The following is a 20,236-nucleotide window of genomic DNA, read 5'->3' as shown; positions in this document are numbered from 1 at the left end:
ACTGATGATCACACTCTTCACTAATTTCAAAATTGTCTTTATGTTGGCTGGAAATTACCTGGGCCTGTGGGGCTTGCATCCTTCTCTGCATGATGTACTTCCAATATATTCGAGCTCAGACGAGCTCCATTCAATGCCTTGATGGCCGCCTCAGCAGCACTCACAGAGGAAAATCTAACGAAGCCGTAGCCCCTGGATATTCCACTGCTGGCTTCTTTGACCAGTCTGCAGGATTCTAGGGGGCCAAAGCTCTGGAATAGCTGCTGCAATGTGCCCTCATCAAGGTCCTTTGGGAGGTTTCTCACGTACAGATTTGCGTGCACGTTGCAATCTCGCTTTGCGCTTCTCGCACGAGAATCCATAGCGCTCTCATAAACAAGTGCGATCAAAGCCAACTTTACTTGGTTTCTGACAATTGATCGTGATTCTGGATCCCAAGAAATTCAGGAAAGACGGCACCAGAAGACTGTCTCCCAATTAGGCATTCTTGCATGTGTTGTGTGTGCATGCATGCGTTTTGCTTAGAATGCAATGGTTGAACTTTTGAAGATTGAGATCGCTCATGTCAACAGTTCCTTGCTCCTCCCTTCAGAATGATCTCACACTTATTTGCCCCTCGAGCAATGTAAAAAGTCGGAATTCGAGATCTAAATCTCTCTGATCACTGATCTGGCAGAGCTCTAGGAGCAGACGCCTCAGGGCCTCAGGAACTCACAAGAAAGGAGGCTGCACCTGTGTCTAATGATCTCCCAGCTGACAGTTTTCTCTCTCTATATCTATGCAGAAATCATGAGGATGGCTGAAGGCCCCGTCCTCCAAACCCTTGCAATGTACAAGGCTCACATGCAACATTTGCCTAGCAATTTCAGCAAACAATGGTGTCCCTCCTGTAAGCACACTGCTGCCCAGGCTCGAGGGCTCTGGCAGGCGGCAAAGCATGCTCTGCCACGTCCACAATCAGATGTATCCGACTCATGTTCCCATCATTGTGGACCAGATGCGCCACAGCATTGTTGATCTCGAAGACCTGAGCCCCACATGACATGCATGATCATTAATGGTACTGTCCATCCAGCAAGCTCCCTTGTTGGCATCTAGACTTTAAGGCCATTAGAGCCTGGTGAGCTGGACCAGAGCCTTAGGGAACGCTTGGTGCTTTCAATTATTATTTCAATATACTGTCCAAAATGTGGACAGTGATAATCGTCTCAGTGAGAGGCTCACCAGACCCTCTTCAATCTGCAGTGGCAGACATCCCAGCTGCAGTGCCTCTGAGGCCGTCACAGCAGCAGGTATGGCGTGGGGCCGTGCAGTGGGGCAGGACAGGAACGCCAGCGTGGACGGGTCAGCCTGTAGGGGAACATGGATGCGGTGCCCGCGCTCAACGTATCCCCCCTGGTCGCGGTGGATATGTATGAGACTGCCCGGCAGCACGCGTGCCAAATGCAGCCGCAATATCTTGCCCATGTCACTCCTGCCCAGCACCTGCGCAGACAATTTTGAGGATAATGTGACAGTAAGCATCTCCAAGCTGCGCTGTATGACCTGGCTTGCATTGTGTACAGCAAGCTGCTGTTAGTGGCTTGCACTGAGAGTGGCCTAAATTGAGAGACAAGCAGACATAATGAACGGCATGAAATATGATGTGCTAGTGCAAGCAAGGTGCTGGTGAAATCAGCTTGTCAAGAGTGCATCATACCTGTTCAAGGAGGGGTTCCAAGGCCTTCTTGAGGCGATCGTAGTATGGGAAGCGATAGATGGCGCCTCCTTGTTTGTCAGAGAACATCAGCAGCACCTCCTGGGTGCCAGGCTTGTAGCGCTGGGTGTTCTGTGCGCGCCCTTTCAGATATGCATTGCTGCGCCGCTGCTCTGTAGCATCCCACAGCGCCTCTCCCTGCTCCAAAATGGCTGCCTGCAACGCCCATCATGAGTCTATTTTCTGCCATAACAAGAGACAAAGTATTCACCCAAATTCAAGCCATCATCATGGTCCTTGGCACATGGGTACTGGCAGTCACATACTCTGATCAGTTTTAACAGTGTCAATGGATGTGCTGGCTAGCATGCTGCCAGTGGGAGGACAAGCAATAAAGGATTACCTTCAGCCTGGAACTGTCAACTTTGAGGAGAGCAAGTTGGATGCCTGCAAGAGACTCAGGGTCTGCCTTGGAAGGATCCCAATTGCTCTTCAAGGTACTCTTCAGGTGCGGCAGCCCACTGGCCCAATATCCCCCAATCGTTGCACTGTCCTCTGAGTTAGCACAGAAGGGCCCTCAAAGTCCATACTTAAAGCTGGAACTAAAAGCAATCAGCAACCTATCACAACCCTGCTCCAGGTTTCACCCAAAGGAGCTGCAGCTCCTGGCTTGGCCTGCCCTGTCGATACTGCTTTGTAAGGAGATGCCTCAGACAGATGCGGCGCAGCAATGGTATTCAGCAGCCCATGTGTTGGCACCTGCGGTCCAGCATCAGCCTTCTCAGCACTGTCCTGCTGTCTTGATCATGCATGATTGCCATTTGCCAAATTTTTGAACACCTGGATCGAGTGTCTTGTCAGCTGTGGTAGTACCTTGCGAATCCACAGCAAGCGCTCCTCAATGAGGTGGAAGGCTGCAAGCTGGCAGTCGAGCCCAGGATCAGCTCGCATGCTGCGCTCAGCCAGGGGGCTCACGCCAATGTACACAATGTTGTCAACGACGGCCAACCCTTTGAGAAAAACATCCCCCCCTGGGGCCTGCACCAGAACATTTTGTGATCCCTTCTGCTGCATGATCAGGGAGTGCAAAGAAAACTTTCAAAGGTAGTCTCTGTACCTCCTGGCATGACATTTGAGAAGAATGCGCAGCAACAGGGAAAGGATCGACTCCGCACCTGCCACAATTTCTGTCTCTGGCCCGTCACGCTCTCAACAGCAACCAGAGCACCGCGTCCAGAATCAAGGGTGAGCAGCATGCTTCCCCAGATGACCAAGCCATGGGCATGCATGCCTACATGCTTGTGCCTGACAGCTTCCATGCCCGTACTCGGGTGAACCAGAACCACATCACTCTGCGCACCAACACATGCGGAGGGCTAATGATTGCACCCACATGATGCAAGATACCGTTCATCACTTGATAGAGCTAGAAAATGTAACATGCAAGTGTGGGAAGATTATTACCTCTCCCCGGTTGTGAAGCAGCACCCAGAGGGAGTCATTGCCTACGGGTGCCAGGGCATTGATGTGCTCTTTGGAGGTGAAGAATTGGTGCTTCTGGACCAGATTGCATGCAGGCAACTCTAGCTCTACAATGCATCCATCGCCTGTGCTGGCAATGTATACATGCCGCCCAAGCCTCACTGCATCATGGGCAAACCTGTGCCCGAACACAGAACCGCTCAATTGTACCTATCAGTGTGTGAACTCTTGTCTGCATGATATCTGGGCATTGGTACGGAACCACAAACATGAGATTTTCAGGCTCATGCGGCGCATACGAGCACTTGCCTGGAGCTGATGTGTACTCTGTCAGAGACAGTGCCTGTCTCCAGGCTGATCTTCAACAGCTCCTCAACAGTAGTCCTCGGCCGCCAATTGTGCGGCCGCGATAGAATCCACACATCCCGTGGCCCAGCCACTGAAGTGTTTGCTGCGGCAAAGGCACCATGGTATACACCCTGCAAGCAACTCACAAATTTCACCTGAAGTCTTTTGCGTCGACAGCTGAAGACCACTGGCATGGTTGCCAAGCTTCTGTACGAAAGATTGAGATGCACCTGCCCCTCGTGAAGGATCACATTGTCTCCCGTCAAGAGGGAGTGCCACAGTACTCTGTTGTGTGTTCCCAGCAGCAACCAAAGACCATTGTGGCTCCAAGGCGCTCTTGGACCTCCGTGGGACCCGGTAGAATCAGCTTGAGGTTTTAATGATGCTGCTGACTCGCCTTGGAACCGAGAATATATTGCTATCGAGGTGCAGATTATAGTGAACAAGATGGCACAAGCTCGAGGAAGCAGACGTCCTTGGGACCGAGCTGGTGATGCAGGGCCGTGTGAAAAGTCACGATGCCAGAAATGTGCCAGCTTAAACTATAGAACGGGTCTGTAGCCCCTCAAAGGGTCACTGCCTCGAGGAATGCAAAGGTGATCCACCCACTAGGACTGTTGATCTGCACATGCAGGCATGCAAATCATCGATCTGTCTTCTAAACTGCTCTGCTGGGTGAATGTTATGCAATCAGTCCATGAGAGGGGCATCATACGCCAACCGAGCTCCGTATATTGAAACCTGATTTCGGATGGCTTCGCATATAGTTGCAACACATGCGGACGGTATTGCCTAACAGCTTGTCAAGCTGTGATCATAAGTTCCTATTATAATGGCAACCTGGAAATGCTCCTGGTGCTGGCTGAATACTGCCTAGATTGAAAGCCACCCTCCCCATGCACCCGCGGGCCGGCCGGTTAACCCGCCCTTTCTGCATTGCTAGCGAGTAATAACGGTGACCGTCTCATCAGATACAAGCGATAGTACATTGTCCTCCCAGGAAGCGAGTGAAAGTCTCAGATCAGAGCATAGTGTTCGAAGACCTTGCATACTCACAGGCGGTTAAGGTGAACCAGTGGCAAGGCGGTGTTAAAAAAGACTGCAACGCTGAGTAATGGGTGGATCTCCTTCCAATTCATGATTGTGTATAAGAAAATGTGAAAGATGGCAAACACACGTCCATATATTATGCCTGATGGCACCGGTAAGAGGCTGTCAGAGTACCTCATGGACAACAGCCTGGAGAGGCAGACGAGAAGGAGCCCTGGCAAGGGAAAAAGCAAATGGGACGCTCATGGTGGCAACAACGGCAACGCAGATCCAGATGTGCAGCAGTTGCTGGCCGTTGGACGAGGTAACTATAAGCCCTTCGTGACTTGGGCGTTTTCTTGGACAGCATGTGGGTATTTTCAGACGTATTGGACTCCTTCATGACAACATAGTGCTGGCATGCTATGCCTGAGGGTTCCTACGAGCAGATGAACCCTGAAAAAGGACTTAGCAGGTATCTGCCTGTGTGCAGGGAAGCGCCGGCGTTGGCTCGGGGATCTGGTCCTCAGAAAGATGGCAGGTAGGCCCTTACTCCTCCACGCAGGCCGTACAGACGTGATTGAGCCACGAGCCATGGTCCACTCTGTACCTAGATGGCACACGCCTGACTGGAAGCTGTTTTGGTACATGGCAAATGAGATACCCATTATGACAATCATGACGGCTATTCTGCATGCAACAGGCTCTTTGACGGCGGATGCAATGGAGGCGCTCTTCCAGCCTGTGCCATTTGGTGAAGTGCGCGTGAGCTGGCTGGAGCAGATCAGCAGCCCAGAGAACGCGGCGCTCTGGGACATGTTTCGGAGCATCGACCCCGACAAGCAGAGCAAGGTCCTGCTGGTGAGCGCCACCCCTCAGTTCATGATGCAGTCACTGCTAGTTTTGCCTTGGCCATAGCCCTGGTTTTGAGTGGAAAACATATTCATCTGTAAAAATGTAAATGTGCTGCCTGCCTGATGCCCTGCTTGAGGAACTTGCTTTCAGGGGATTTGTGCAGTCTGATTAATAGCTGGCGGCTGCAGAGGTGGGAGGCGCACATAAAGGGCGAGAGGGGCGCGGATGAGGCTGGGCCGGGGGCAGCGCAGCAGGCGTGGCAGCGGTGGGCGGCAGTCAGCCGCAAGGCACGCACCTCCCTCAAACGGGTCAGCCCCGAGCTTGTCGCCGTCATGGAGCTCAGCTTCCTGCACTTTCTGGAGGAGGCACGCCTCTGCACCCCCTGTTCCCCGGAACCTGTTCGTGCTCGTGAATTGCTTGCAGCGTTTTGGATGAGCCTGCATTTCCGCCACAGGCACATAAGGGCATTGAAATGAAAGTTTACTGGCTTAATGTGCCTGACTGGCTTTGGATGAACGATCAGACCTGCGTGCAGTCAGCTATTGGTTGTGCTGGCTACAATTGATGTGCAATTTTGGGGCGTGGGGAAGAGGATGACGGTTGGCTGAGGGTGTGGAGGGCGTGTGCAGGAAGATGAGACTCAGCTGGAGCTGCCCCTGGAGGAGGGCTTCCAGAGGCTCATCGCCCATGGACTGGTGAGCCTCTCTCTCTCTCTCTCTCTCTCTCTCTGTGCTAAGGAGACCATTACGTGCCAATGCTGTTGTGCTGCCTTGTTGCCCCTAGAGAACCTGCCATTGGCAGGATGCCTTTCATGCTTGCGCGTGCCCCCAAGTCATGGTTGGGTGTTTGGCTGATCGGGGACATGGGTGGCGTGTCTCAGGCGGCATTCCATGGGCTGACGTCCATCAGCCGCTCGAGTGAGGCCGGCCGCGCAGTGATGGTGTGCAAGCCAAAGAGCGGCGCAGCTACTGCGGTGCCCCAGATCACCTGCACAGATATTCTATTTGCGCTGGAGGACATGCCCTCAGGGGGCCTGACGGCAGCGCTGCTGGGCGAGTTTGCCGCCACCCATGACCGCTCCTGTTCCGAGGCCTCCTTTGTGATTGTGTGAGGGGTGGCTTGAGGCGGGAGATTGGGAGATTCTGTGCAGCGGCGAGCAGACACAGCGGGTGTTTGGAGCCGGTCAGCAAGAGCAGTGTGCGCAGTGTCAAGAAACAGTATCGCATGTTGCTGTGTCAAGACATAGAGGAATGGCCACATGGCATGCATCTGTTTGTTCAAGAAGGTAATTCCTGGACAGAACGGAACTGCCTGCAATCAAGTTGAAGGACTGCAGCAGCAAACTTGACATGGCATCCCTCCTTAGTGTTGCTGCCGAAACGGTCACAGTTGCATTTTGTAGCTTACCACCATGCACTCTAAATCCATGCATGCTATGTAGCAGCGGCTGAAGAATTGTGGGGAAGTGCCAGCTGGAATGAATGTTGGGTTGTGGTTGAGCCCGAGGAATACAGGCTAGGATGGGTATAAACAATTTTCTAGGCAGCCTTTGCACTTTCCCGCTCCTCTGGTTCCACAGGCACTCCATCCAGCTTCTTGAGCCCCGGCAACCGTTTTAGCACCTGTTTCAGAATCGTGACGTTTTCAGTAAACCTGACCAGAAATTCTGTGCACTTGACTAAGATGTGTGTGCATAGTGTTACCGACACATTAAAGAGAAAATTATAATTCCTGGCTAGTAAGAAGCATGTCATGAAGCAGGCAAAGGGCCTTCAGCATTAGTGCTGATTGTAACAATTGGGTCTGGTGGACTCATCACAAACTGTTGGCAATAAATCTTCACCTCCATTCTGTACTCGGGTGTGCCTGGTGCAGGGTTGAATGGGTTGCCAAGCAGCAGAAGCTCTTCCAAGCAGGCATTTGCAGCGAGGCGATCTAGCTCTGCCCAGTCTCTGACCTTGTTGTTGGACATCCATAGCACTCGCAGCTTCACGAGCTTTTCAACGCCCGCCTGCAGACGCCATAAGAATGTGATTCTAGCTTACCACACCATATCACTAAGGACTTGTTTACATAGTGCTCTTGGCGCCGCTCCTTATATATTGAGATTTAAGAAAGGCCTCCCTGCGGATTGACGGGAGACTCACAAGCTTTTCCAAGAGGTTGTATGAGATCCAGAGCTCCTGCAGTGTCTCAGCTATGCCATCGAGTGCTTCAAGCTTCTTTATCTGGTTGCGGCCTAGGGAAAGGACCTTCAGCTTGGGCAGGCTGTTGAGGCCGCCCAGCTTCTCAATGTTGTTTGTCGACAAAGACAATTGCCTGCAGTGTAAAGATGATTCGTGACACGGAAATGATTGCATCAGGGCAAGTTTGAGAGCTCTGAAAAGTGTGGAAGCCAAGTACTATTGTTGCAGTGCTCACTCGCAATTCTTGAGAACGCCGAGGCTTGCATCCATTTTCTCGATAGGAGGTATTTGTGCCGTCAGATCCACCTGCGCTTGAGACGGTATGCCGATTTAGTCTCTTTCACAGTGCCTCCCAGATTTCAACGGCAGCACAGAGAGTGCCTGGGCATACCTTCTCAGCTTCATTGGCCACGACATTGTTCTCTTTCTCGAAGCGACCGATCGCTTCTTTTATTGAACTCGATTTTGACATTCTTTCAGACCTCCACCAAATCTGTGCAGGGCATCCGTTGAGAGATCTTCCGCAGCTCAAGAGCTGTCGAAGCGCGCAATGCTTCGAACTCAAATAACCCGGCTTCTCTCAGGAATCTTATAATCTTGGTAATGATTGGCAATGAAGGTCTGCATACAGAATAGAATCTGAGAGCTTTCGGAAAGAGCACCTACATATGACGGTTACAGAAGACCGTTACACGCCGTAACCTCCTTCAATGCATGCTGATGGAATGCATGCCAAGTTCCGAAGTTAGTGTCTCATTCCTCGGTCAGTATTACACGTCACGAGTTCCTTTCTGAAGGCACTTGTTTCACCGGAGCTCATATCAGCCTCCCTTGCTCTCAGAGGCTGTCAAAAAGCATCATGCGCTTTATTCGGTCTGGCAAGGGAGCACATGCTGTACAGCACAAACAATAGGCATACTAAACCACACCTACTGCTGACAAACTGTAGCTGCACTGCAGCAATGCGGGCGGGCTGTCTCAGACGTTTGAGCTTATGAACAGGCATGGTTATGCTCGAGAGGTTTCCGTGTGCGGATCACTTGTGTTCCAGGCTTGCACTGTTCGTCATCAACCACCCAACTTCACACAAAGTCTGCTGCCCCTCTCAGCACCACCACCACTCTACCACAGTGTCTATTGAGCAGCGCAAGTGGGCACGGCGATGTAACAGGGCCCGTCAGTATTGCTGCCGTGAGAGTGGACTCAGGCTGCCGTGGCAGCGCAGCGGCTGCAGGACTGAATAGACACTCAGTCCTCGTCTTCCTCATCATCATCTGCCTCGTCATCTTCGTCTTCCTCCTCCTTGGGCTCCTCCTCATCCTTCTTCTTGCTCTCATACGCCTCCTTTGCCTTGGCATACCTCACCTGCACCCAGATCAGCACCACGCCTCAGAAAATGGAGACGGGAACAAAGAACAATGGCCTGGTACATGCACTGGAGTGCTGTCATGCATTGCAACGAATCGACCTGCTGTTGCTGCCAGCCTTGTCAGTGTCAACCGGACAAGTCACGCTACAGCAATGAGCAGAAGCTGGTACATGACAGAGGTCTTCAGACGGGTTGAGGAAAATGGTAATCCGGCATCAGCTGCATTGACAAGCAACAAGAACTGGACGAGAGTACTTGCGCATCCAGAGACACGTGATCCTGAGCTGTCATCAGGTACATACCTTGTCCTTCTTGGCCATCTCGTCGTACTTGGCCTTCTCCGTGGCGCTGATGTTCTTCCACTTGTCGCCGAGCGCCTTTCCAACCTCACCAAAGCTGATGTCGGGATTCTCCTTCTTCACCTGAAGCCATACAACAGGCAGCGCATGTTGGTCTGCATTCCCACCTTGCTGAAAAATGCTGCAAAGAGATACTCACAAGTGAACATTGCATGGTCAGCAACAACTTCCGTGCAGGACAACAAAACATGCTGCCAACAATCTGTTCAGTTTTCAGTTGCTTGCTGAGTGCCTGCCCTGGTTTGCAGACATGGCAAGGCAGCAGGATTGAGACCCACCTCGTCCCTCTTGGCACTGGAAAAGAACATGAAGGCACTGAGGGCCTTTTTGGGGGCATTGGGATCCTTCTTTGCCTTCTTCTTCTTGTCGTCCTTCTTGGCTGGGGCCGGCTTTCTCTTCTTTGGCTCTGCCTTGGGCTTGGGCTCTGCCTTGGCCTTGGGGGCCTTGGCCACCTTCTTCTTTGTCTCTGTCTCCTGCACACAGCACAAGTAAAACACAGGATCAGAGACGTGTTGGCTAAGCCACTGACAAAAGAAAGATATTTGTGGGAATCCACACAACCTCCAAGGCCAGAGATCACAGATCAGGGGCTGATCACAAGTATGATTGCAGACAAAAATGGGATTGCAAAGTTAAGCTTAGCAATAATATCTGGGCGAAGACCGATGGTCTCAGTAGAAACTTCAGAAGTTTGGATGATTGGGGCACCTGATGGTATCCACTGCTGGAAAGAAAAGGTGCACACTACTCATAAGGAGTAAATCCTAGCTTCAAGGACGCGCTACATTCATATGTAGCGTCCTCTAAAAGATCCGATTTGAAGCTTTCCCACTGTTTTGACTGTTGGGGCTGATTACTGAAAAGGTTTTCCTGGCCAGAAGACTCTTGGACGCTGCTGCAAGAATCTGAGCACAACTTTGAAGCGGTGCTGAAACATCAATGCAGGGCACACGGCCCCACTGGCCCGCTCAAATCCCAGCGCTCCTGCATCCCGAATCTCTGACACGAGCAACCCTTAATCTACTCGCGAGAAGCCTGCTTCGCGTTCAACAGAAACTCCGATGCGCGATGCGCCAGGAAAGACACTGCCACGCGTTCCCAGGAAGGGCCAGCCCTACTTTGTTTGCTGCTTAACAACGACACGCAGGATAGCGCCAAGTCCTTTGCGTAAGAACCCGCCAGCTTCCCGAAAGCGAGACGTCCGGGTCCCACGCGAACTCACAGAAACAATCCCACAAAGGACATCCACGTGGGCCAGCTTTGCCTGCGCCTGACCGTTTCAACAATAGCCCGCACTTCCCCAGCTGTCAACTGGCTTCTGGTCGGATGTTCTGATGGCCCGGCCCTGTGAGCCCCGGGTGCGCACCTCTCCCATGATGTATCGCCTTGTTCAGTCTCTCCGCGGGTTTCCAAGCCAAACTGACGACCAACGGACGCCGAAAATTCGAGATTTGCCAACCCACGTCTGACAGTGGACAGGGCACATCGTTGGCAGGGGCAGTCACCTAATTCTGCAATCTCCACGAGAACCGGGCAGAGCATAATCTCGACGCCCCGAAAATTGAAAATTCGTAATTCTACATAAAACCCGACGACCCCTGGTGTCTACGGACCCCCACCTTCATCCTAATCTCCATGGGTGAAAAACACTTCCCTCCCATTTCCGACTTAAAGATCCATTACCACACGGCTGGGCAAGGTGCCTCTTCTGCCGTGCAGCTGGCATGTTCACCCTGCTCTTGCCGCTGCAGTCTGTCCTCAAAGAGCAAGCTTGTACTGCGGGAAAGGAGGGCGCGCAGTCTCACCTCGTCCTCGTCATCAGACATGCCGCTGTCGTCGTCGTCCTCTCCAGCGCCGCTGTCTGCTCCGGCGTCAAAGTCGGCGTCCTCCTCGCTGTCATCGTCCAGGTCGCCGTGCGCCTCCATCTGCGCCAGGCCTGCAACACGCCACACGCGGGTTTTATTGTCTCAGTTGTGGCTTTCTTTCCTTCCTACAACCTAGCTCCTCTTGGTACATGCCCACCATGGCATAAAACTGGCTTGAAGCAAATGACCTCAGTGCTTGGGACCCCACACACGCTCCTGCAATTGCAGAAGTCTTATTTTCAGGCATCACACCACCCAGCTACCCCTGATACATGCAAAACATGGCAGCCATTGGCAGGCAGTAGCCTGCAAGCTCTTCACATCCGATTCATGACACCCCAGACATGCTCCAGCACTTGCATGACGCCCCTTACAGGCATGGCATGGCTAATAGGAGGCTTGCAGCAGAGCATACGCAGGGGCCAAAGATGAACCTGTGTCAATGTCGTCGCCGAGGTCGAGCGCGGTGCCGCCGCCGGCCGGGCCCAGCTCGGCCTCGCGCAGATTCTCGATGCGCAGCCGCTTGGCCTGGATGAAGCTGAACAGGTTCTGCCACTCCGACTTCTGGATACCCCGGAACAGGTACTCCTGCGCACCCCACCCTCAGATGCTCAGCAACACACTAACAGGCCCGCCCAGCACCCTCCAATACCTTCCAGACTAAATTGCACAATCCCAAAAAGACTAGTCTGCACAGTCCCCGCCCGCTGTCTGGCACTGCAGCTTGCCACACTGCAAACACTGTCGATTGCTCACTTTTGTTCTTCCTGAGTGATAGAAACATGGAGGGATATTCAAGCTGCATGTGCGCCACGAGGAGATCATGTTCCACAAACCACGGTCATACTTAGGTGATCAGGGCGGCACCGGTTTGTTGTCGGTCTTCATGCGGATGTTGAGGTCGAAGGTCTTGGCAGATGCGGCCAGCACGCCGCCGCCTTGCCGCATGAACTCGATGCTCTCGATCTCGTCGTGCACCAGCAGTGTGGGCGGCTTGTGGATGTAGAAGAACGCCCTCTCCAAGGGGTACAGATACCCATCATCCGCCTGTCAAGGCCCCATTCCCAGGTGAGTGGGGCCTTGGACTTTATGCAGCGCAAGCTCGGCTTTGCAAAGTGCAAGGAGTGGCATCATGGTTCTGGCTGACATATGAAGATCACTTCCAAATTGCAGGTCACAAGCACAGCCACTGTGCAAGTTGGGTGCTGGGATGCTTGGACAGACCTTGTAGGAGCATCTGACAGCGAAGCCAGCCTCATCTGCAGTCCGGAAGGTGCCAGGCTTGGTCAGCTTGCAACCGGACAAGCCTCGAAGCGCCTTGGCAAAGACATCATAGGCTGGCCCTTCCAGCGTCTTCTGCAGCTTGCCTCCACACTGCGACACGCATCACCACTGCCGCTAGAACACAGTGCTTCTTCATGCTTGACAGATTGCCAAAAACCCCCCCACATGGATCCCCATCACGTCAAGATACAGGACACACGCAAGGAACATGGTGTTCCTAAGCCATACAGGAAAGCATGAGTGATTGCTGAAAGCAAATCTCACAGAGATGCAAGCATACATCTTGTGAGCTCCACACACCTTCTCATTCTTGGCTGCCAAGGCTTCGTCAGAGAGTTCCAGCTCAATCTGGCGCTCTTCGTCAGAGGGGAACTGCACCAGGATGTGGTAGTAGTGGGTCTGGCCCTTGCGGATGGGCGGGTCCAGTGAAACCACCACCAGGGTGTGGGGCGTGTTGGTCTTGGGCAGCACAAACAGCCGCAAGATGGAGTCGTACTGGATCCTGAAATCCTGGGCCTGCAACAAGAACAAGCATATTAATAAACATGCCAGCACTGATATGTACATCCCATAGCTGGCACAGCGGAGGAGATGAAAGCCAGGAAAGAGAGCGAGTGGTGTGGGAAGCTGCAAACTTGTGATGTGCACCTGTCCAAGCAGCTTCATGAAGCTCGGGTACAGCTCGACATCAAAGCGGCCGCGAGGGATGAGCACAGCCAGGCTGTCGAATGTGACCACCGCGTCTTCTGTGGCGACTCCAGCGTCTGTGTGCTCCAACACTTGGTCGTACATCACCTGTGTGGGGAAGCACAAGACCGTCAGCACACTTCATTAATCTCTTGTCATCTCTCATCAGTCTCCATCCAGAACAGCAGGGTACAGCAGGCAAGATCAACACTGACTGTTCTCCCTTCAGCTGCCGCTTGATGGGCAGAAGACAGAGGGGCTAAGGAGGGAGGATTTAGCAAACTGCTGATGCGGATTGGTCAAGTGAGTCACAGTGCTCAGTATTTATAACGCCCCTTCTTAGCCGGGGCCAAGTTGCATTTCATACCAGAGTCTGACATGAAGCCTACCTTGGCTGCCTGATCCTCGCCGTCTTCAACAAAGCCCGTGGCCTCCCTTGGCACGTAGAACACCATGTCTGTCAGCGCATCCTCATTGTCCCCACCCGCTGTGTCGTCCACAGGGAACTCCAGAGTCACCTGCTCCCACAATGCCAGTAACCATCCTGTCCCTTGCCACTGGCAGCGCATGCATCGCTTGTCGCATGAAAAATCGATCATATTGTGTGGCATCAATTATTATTATTATTATTATTATTATTATTATTACATTTAACGACCTTGTGGGAGCCACTGAGGCTCATTGGTCTTGTAGGCAGTCTGTCACTGCCCATCTACATATCACAAACTTCTGAAGTGTCTGCAAACCGTCAATGAAGCAGCCAGGTGATCACCCTGACAGCCAGATCAAGAAATATTATTCATTCTTTGGAGCATCAGTGAAGCAGGCAGGGAATCACCTCCTCCCTGCCCAGCTGCACCTGGCCCACATCCCTCAAGGGTATCCGGAAGGCAGGCTTGTTGCCAACCCGGAACACCAGGGTCCCCTCCTCAACTGTGGCACCTCCCCAGTTGCGCCCGCTGATGGACAGAGCTTGCTCCTGTTTCGCAGCCACCGATGCAATTGTTCAGCACTGTTCTTCATGGTAATTTGATCTGTGAAGACCAGAAATGTCAACAAGGCGTGTGGGCAGCGCAGCGTGTGCACACCTCAATCTCCTTGTTCATGACTGATGCCACTCCTCGAAGGGCCGTTAGATCCTGTAAGAGACAGAAGAGAGTGAGTGTGTGGCGAGAGGGTTATGAGCAATTGGAGCCCATAAGCACAGGTGAGAGGTCTCACCTTGTCAATGAACCCGAGAAATTGGACCATGGGGCCTGAGCTCTTCTTCACTGCCAGTTGGCAACCTCGAGAAGTTTTGCTCCATACGAAGCCTTCGATATCTGGCAGGCACAACCAAAAGGGCCTTTGCGAAATTTCTTGTGTGAGGAATGGTGGCGGTAGTTGTGCACAATAATTTTTTGCATATGAGCTCATATTGAAAGCCGAATCCCCCTTGCGGGCTGAAGGTCATTAGAGTTTTCCTACCTCCCTGTTGAATTTCCACGGTCTTTCCTGCTCCCGCCTTCTTCCAAGTCAAGCCACTGCTGCTCACTTTCAGGTTTCCAGTGCTCTGTCAGACAGCAAAAATGATTTGGAAACAATTTTTATGAATACAAGAACTCCATCTAAATTTTGTTGGCTTAATCGGGGCACTCAATTGGAAGAAGCTAACTGATTGATGGAAAGTGATGAACAACGAAAGCAATCGTGAAAGGGCATGAATAGCACGTACCGTCCCACTTCTGTGAGCAAGAATAATATTACCATATTGATGGGACCCAGTTGATTCCGCCATACTTCACTAAAGTTCAGTAGTTGAGGGAAACCTCATGCAAAATTTGGGCAGAGTGTGCAGCGCTAAATTTCACGCCTTGACGATCCAGCCGAGGCAGCGTCAAATCAGATACTAAAGATGGTTCCCATGCGATCCTTTCTTTGTTGCCATCACCGCAAATGATCGCTTCCAAAGAGGTCCAGCTGGCCACGTGCGGTGCACTGTTCCCATCCATGGCATGTTTCATCGGCAGAAATAATCACATCGACCTGCAGAGGTCACAGAAAGGAGATCATTTGTTTGAAATGACGTGTGGCATTTGCGTATCTGTCACTTACACAATGACGCTCCATGTAAACTCTGGAGATGAGCTGATGTCATGCAAAAGCATTATTCTGGCTAAGGCTGGTTTGGGACTTTAGCTGTCATTCATTTGCTTTGATCAAAGAGGACAAAATTTTGCTGGCACTCGAGCATGGACAAAGAACCGAGGGTAAAGATAGAGGTAGATGTACGTTCAAGGAGTCCTTCTGTGGAGCCAGTGGATCTTCCAGAGGGAATTCAGGACACCGTCGATGTCATGTGTGGTGATGCCAAAGGAGTTTTGGACATCAAGAGGGCGCGTATACTGTATGAAGGTGCCAGTTCTGCTGGAGAAAGCACTGTCCTCCTGCAAAGACTTTCACAATGATAACATTGACATTGATCGTGATGTGATTGAAATTCAAAGGATTCTGGCATGATCATCATCAATTCAACAGCTGGTCATGCCCTTCACCCATGTGCATGGCACTTCTCATGTCAGAACACAAAGCCCTTCTGACTAACGAGGGCATCACTGGCAGGGAATGACATTTCACCGACAGAGCTTGAGAAGATTGGTGGGCGTGGAGCCTCCAAAAAGTGGAAGACAAGCCTCCGGGTTGTCAACCCCGATGGGAAGCCGGGCCCTTTGATTGGTGATTGGCTGCAGGTGCAGAATTCAACTGCCCATTCCTGCACACCATTACTTCCTTCTGATTCTGACCCTCAGGCTCATCAGTGCAAGTCTGATCATGTTGCAAGGCTGCTCGGGGTGCAGGCACTGAGTCAAAGGCTTTGCTGTGTGCAGAGGCAAGGTCTTGACATCAGGCACAGCCAGTTGGTGCGGTACACCGGGAAGCCATCACCGCCGCCCGCATTCCGGCCTCAGCGGCCCGCGCCTGTCACGCGGCCACCTGCCGCCAAGCCACAGCCTGCTGTCAAGACTCAACCGGCTGCGAAGCTCCCGCGACCGGGCCCTGTGAAGCCTGTGCAGGCCCCCGCAGTGGACCTGCTTGCCCATCTGCAGTCACAGTGAGACACGCCTCACAGCTAGCCTGTTCCCAACGTCCTAATATTAATCACCACTGCAGTCTCAGGGCCATCTCAGTTCCGGCATTGTACAGGGCAGCATCCAGTAGCTGACATGCGGACGTCTGAGGTGCCCATGTGATTTTGCCTTTGCAGGTACATAGGCTATATCCCTGGCGATCCCACTGTGGAGAATGTGCCTGACGAGCTGCCGCCATCCTCGTTCGGGAGCGAAGGCGTGACTGTGATCGATCTGGACAAAATGTCATATGAGGAGCTCATGAAGATGTCGCGCGAATCTGCCCCAGACCCCTTGGGAGCCCTGCTGCCCAACCAGCCAGGAATTCTCCCCGAGCGCGAAGCCCACCTGACGGGTCTGTCACCAACATCACTCCTTTGTATGGGCGACTGAATTGTGTTTAGTCGCCCAATCTAGAGGAGCACCTGAGAAAATGGGGCCGAAGAGATATGGTCTGCCCAAATGCCAATCGAGCTAGGACTGGGGAGCTCGAGACAACAGCAAACTCACAGAGAATGTTTAGTAGAGAATAGGAATCATCCCATGTCAAATTGATATCATGCTAGGGCCATGCACGCCCTGGGGTGAACCAGAGGAAGGCTGTCCTACTCGATCAGGGCAGCTACTCACAGGGCATTGCTGCGCAGGGCACCAGCCAGCAAAGAGGTCCAGAGCGGCTGCTGCGGCAGATGCCAATGAGGCCGCAGCGCTGATCGGTGACTACATGGCCGGCCGCCTGGCCAATCCACCCTGGCAGGCTTTTGGACTCAACAGGGAACCGGTCATCTGCGGTAAGACCTTCATTCACTTTTGCAATGGAGCAGCTCCTTCGTTGTGCAATTTTGTGCGCTAGAAACATTACGGGAGGCAGGGCGCGTGCATCAGCAACCGTATGTGTGCGCAGGGGTTGACTTGAATCTGCAACAGCTCTATAAAGCAGTGCAGACCCATGACGGCTTTGAAGCAACGATAAGCAACAAGTGCTGGGGCAAAGTGGCGAAAAAGCTCGGCATCGACAAGAGCGCCCACACCAATGCCAGCTTTGTCCTTAAGTAAGCCTGCCCAGGCATCCTCAAGTTAGATGACCACAATTGTAATGCTTGGCAACGCGCAAACATGATCTTATACATCTAAATTCTAATATGAAACCTGTGCTTGCAGGAATACCTACATAAAGTTTTTACTTGCCTACGAGACACAAGCGAGGGCTCTGGGCAGGCAGAATTCATCTGAGGATTTGCTCGACAAGGGTGGACCTGAAGAGCAGACCAAAGCCCAGAGTCCCAAAGATGCTCCCAGCGGGAGTCCCTTGCAGGACAATGCTCCAGCAACGGGCAGTGGTGCAGCCTCTGAGGCAGAGGAGCCGGCTGATGAGCGCGCAGGGACTGTGACAGAGGAGGCTTCTGAGGTGCTAGTGCAGACAGTTGATGCATCTAGCGGTGCGGCTGAAGAGGCACCCCAAAGCAGCAGGGGCACTGGCATGGATGACAGGCCCCCACCCCAGCAGGAGCCACATGCAGCAGCAGCAGCAGGAGCAGCAGAAGAACCGCCAGATGCTGATGCAGCAACGATCAATAAGTCTGGTGAGCAGGATGTGCATGCAGATGGAGGTCACAAGAAGCCATGTGAAAAGGGCCTCTTGAATGCTGATTCTGACATTGTGGATGTCGAAATGGTTACCAGAGAATCTAGTGATCCTGACTGCATTGTCCTAGACTGACGGCCTGCATGCATAAGTGCATATTTGCATGGTTGCGGTCAATACGCTGTGTACAGTACTTGGGAGACTTTGTACAAACATTCATAGTGACTTTGATCGTCCCATGGGATGACTTGGCATGACTGCAAGATAAGTTGCCAGATTTTGAAGATGTTTCACCTCTGCATCTTGGTGTCAGACAACAAATCATCTGCACAAACACAATCATCTTTAGTCATATATTACTACAGCTTCACCCTCACAGATCGATATCTCTACAGAACTGGATGTGAGGACGGTGCATTTCTTCATATGAAAGTCAGAGAACAGCTTAGTATATAGCCTGTCTGTCTTCAGGAGAGGTGCTAGATAAGCACCTCCACCGAGCTATGGCGGCCCATCTTGACGAGGTATCAACCGAGGAGCTCGTCAAAGAGATTCAAAGGCGCATTGATTGCGGAACAAAACCAGAAAAACACGTCATTTTGATTGGTGAATCTCATCTCTCCAACTTTAAGAATACCGTTGCCATCATCTAGTAATGTATTATCTTCCTCTGTTGACTTCTGCTAGAGCTGTGTGTAGAATGAAGAGAGATACCAACAGATACTTAATTATCGAGCTAATTTGAATATATTTTTTGTTGCAGGACCCCCAGGATGTGGAAAGGGAACACAGTCACCAAAGATCAAGAAGGAGCACTGTCTGTGTCACCTTGCCACTGGTGACATGCTCAGGGCTGCCGTGGCAGCCAAGACACCTCTCGGACTCGAGGTGAACAAACATCCCCCTTTGCGAGATGTTCAGCACGTTATCTTGCTGAAGCCCTTTAAGCGTCACCACTCACACTTCAAGCACAAATGCAGGCAAAGAAGGCAATGGATGCTGGGGCGCTGGTGTCCGATGACATTGTGGTGGGCCTGATTGGCGAGGCTGTGCAAAGGCCCGAGTGCCGCGTGGGATTCATTCTGGATGGATTCCCACGCACGGTCGTTCAGGTGCTCACTCTAGGCAGGACAGCATCTGACAGTTGCAATATGCTCTGCAGCAGGACGTGAATGGCCTGACAGAGGTGCTGATGCATGAGAATGCTTGTGCAGGCGCAGAAGCTGGATGGCTTGCTGGAGAAGCGAGGCATTGCCATTGACAGGGTGCTCAACTTTGTGGTGCCGGATTCTGTGCTGGTAAGATTTTCAGTCTCCGCTTGCATCAGGCAGAACCTCGGCACATGCATGCTGCAATGCCCTTCTTGATCTATCCAGCCTTATTGAGAAAGAGATGGCAGCATTATTTACAATTTCTCTTATGACAGGTGGAGCGGGTGACTGGCCGATTGATACACCCAGCGAGCGGACGCTCTTACCATGAAAAGTTTGCGCCGCCCAAGACCCCAGGCAAGGATGATTTTACTGGCGAGCCGCTCATCAGGAGGAAGGATGACAATGCTGAGACCCTGAAGGCCCGCCTGGCTGCATTCCACTCCCAAACATCTCCGGTGCGGCTTGGACTCTCTTGCATGGCGTTCTTGAAAGCATTTGGGGTTGATCTGAGTTCGTGAGAGCATGCGGGATGAACCTGTGCTGCTTGATGCTGTGCTTGCATACCATTATGCCTGTGTTCCATATCTGCAGATTGCTTCGGACAAAGTTCGCAGGGTACATGGTCTGATGTGGGGGCACTGTGTTGGGGTGCAGGTGATTGACTACTACAAGACTAAGACGGTGGAGCTGAAGGCTGATGCACCCCAGGAGGCTGTTGCAGAGCAGATCAAGAAGGCATTGTAACATTGCGCAGCTGGGTCTTGCCAGACTTACTTGCTCGTCCGACTGCTGAGTCAGCCAAAACCCACCTCAGCTGTGCAGATCTGTCTCTAAAGGAACATCTGTTACCCATGCTTTGTTATTAAACTTTATCGGAGAACATATAGATCTGTGGGTGATAGCTCGCAAGACACAAAGCTCTTCTGGGGTGCTTATGTAAACATGTACATTTGTCATGGTCCAGGATCACGTTTTGCATCACTCACTGTAAGTGCCACTGTCATGCATAAAGTAAATCTGTCATTCAGATCTTCTTGCTCCAGCAAAGCTAGGACGCAAACGCAAGTAGATTGTAAATTTGCTTTCAAGCACACAAGCTCGGTCAAAACTACAGTATCCATGCATTTTGGCATGCGGTAACGTTGCGCATTCTGCAGACCTGAGCAAAGAATTAGCTAATCATGACTAACACAAATAATGATGGAATATAGGCCATCTATGGGATCCCGG

The 20,236-nt window shown here is 52.0% G+C and overlaps 7 protein-coding genes across 7 annotated transcripts; 3 read left to right on the top strand and 4 right to left on the bottom strand.

Moving 5' to 3' along the window:
* Positions 1-38: 38 nt before the first annotated feature.
* Positions 39-362, bottom strand: COCSUDRAFT_17941 (RNA-binding domain-containing protein; the record flags this gene model as incomplete). Its single annotated transcript, XM_005645625.1, has 1 exon — positions 39-362. The coding sequence occupies one exon, from the start codon at positions 360-362 to the stop codon at positions 39-41; it is 324 nt and encodes a 107-aa protein (XP_005645682.1).
* Positions 363-865: 503 nt separating this feature from the next.
* Positions 866-2,952, bottom strand: COCSUDRAFT_83519 (hypothetical protein; the record flags this gene model as incomplete). Its single annotated transcript, XM_005645782.1, has 5 exons — positions 866-1,027; positions 1,225-1,485; positions 1,700-1,912; positions 2,570-2,734; positions 2,872-2,952. 5 exons carry the CDS (start codon positions 2,950-2,952, stop codon positions 866-868), a joined length of 882 nt encoding a protein of 293 aa, XP_005645839.1.
* A 634-nt stretch (positions 2,953-3,586) lies between these two features.
* On the top strand, positions 3,587-4,352 carry COCSUDRAFT_33804 (hypothetical protein). The gene is made up of 2 exons (XM_005645624.1): positions 3,587-3,659; positions 3,759-4,352. Exons 1-2 carry the CDS (start codon positions 3,646-3,648, stop codon positions 3,904-3,906), a joined length of 162 nt encoding a protein of 53 aa, XP_005645681.1. The 5' UTR covers positions 3,587-3,645; the 3' UTR covers positions 3,907-4,352.
* Positions 4,353-4,714: 362 nt separating this feature from the next.
* On the top strand, positions 4,715-6,521 carry COCSUDRAFT_57054 (hypothetical protein; the record flags this gene model as incomplete). Its single annotated transcript, XM_005645623.1, has 6 exons — positions 4,715-4,880; positions 5,049-5,096; positions 5,259-5,416; positions 5,599-5,808; positions 6,040-6,105; positions 6,291-6,521. 6 exons carry the CDS (start codon positions 4,715-4,717, stop codon positions 6,519-6,521), a joined length of 879 nt encoding a protein of 292 aa, XP_005645680.1.
* Positions 6,522-6,948: 427 nt separating this feature from the next.
* On the bottom strand, positions 6,949-8,068 carry COCSUDRAFT_17982 (outer Arm dynein light chain 1; the record flags this gene model as incomplete). Its single annotated transcript, XM_005645622.1, has 5 exons — positions 6,949-7,032; positions 7,254-7,421; positions 7,558-7,729; positions 7,832-7,902; positions 7,988-8,068. The coding sequence occupies 5 exons, from the start codon at positions 8,066-8,068 to the stop codon at positions 6,949-6,951; spliced, it is 576 nt and encodes a 191-aa protein (XP_005645679.1).
* A 185-nt stretch (positions 8,069-8,253) lies between these two features.
* COCSUDRAFT_54136 (SSrecog-domain-containing protein) lies at positions 8,254-15,065 on the bottom strand. The gene is made up of 15 exons (XM_005645621.1): positions 14,875-15,065; positions 14,628-14,712; positions 14,382-14,482; positions 14,249-14,299; positions 13,999-14,139; positions 13,550-13,678; positions 13,122-13,268; positions 12,774-12,989; positions 12,414-12,563; positions 12,057-12,236; positions 11,624-11,777; positions 11,130-11,260; positions 9,603-9,797; positions 9,268-9,387; positions 8,254-8,961 (listed from the first exon to the last, which is right to left on the bottom strand). Exons 1-15 carry the CDS (start codon positions 14,935-14,937, stop codon positions 8,845-8,847), a joined length of 1,980 nt encoding a protein of 659 aa, XP_005645678.1. The 5' UTR covers positions 14,938-15,065; the 3' UTR covers positions 8,254-8,844.
* Positions 15,066-18,355: 3,290 nt separating this feature from the next.
* Positions 18,356-19,750, top strand: COCSUDRAFT_17923 (adenylate kinase; the record flags this gene model as incomplete). Its single annotated transcript, XM_005645620.1, has 6 exons — positions 18,356-18,458; positions 18,616-18,740; positions 18,833-18,964; positions 19,067-19,150; positions 19,279-19,461; positions 19,661-19,750. The coding sequence occupies 6 exons, from the start codon at positions 18,356-18,358 to the stop codon at positions 19,748-19,750; spliced, it is 717 nt and encodes a 238-aa protein (XP_005645677.1).
* Between the last annotated feature and the right edge of the window lie 486 nt (positions 19,751-20,236).

The sequence above is a fragment of the Coccomyxa subellipsoidea genome (assembly GCF_000258705.1).
Source record: "Coccomyxa subellipsoidea C-169, whole genome shotgun sequence".
In the NCBI taxonomy this organism is placed as follows: domain Eukaryota; kingdom Viridiplantae; phylum Chlorophyta; class Trebouxiophyceae; family Coccomyxaceae; genus Coccomyxa; species Coccomyxa subellipsoidea.
Note: the sequence above shows the minus strand (reverse complement) of the source record. Positions and strands in the feature narration are given on the sequence as shown.

Excerpts from the sequence above, each read along its gene's own strand:
- COCSUDRAFT_54136 (XM_005645621.1), bottom strand. The coding sequence starts at position 14,937 with ATGGCGGAATCAACTGGGTCCCATCAATATGGTAATATTATTCTTGCT. Across the intron at positions 14,483-14,627 it reads CGTGGAAATTCAACAGGGAG|ATATCGAAGGCTTCGTATGG; the intron begins GTAGGAAAACTC and ends TGTGCCTGCCAG. Across the intron at positions 13,269-13,549 it reads GCGAGGATCAGGCAGCCAAG|GTGATGTACGACCAAGTGTT; the intron begins GTAGGCTTCATG and ends TTCCCCACACAG.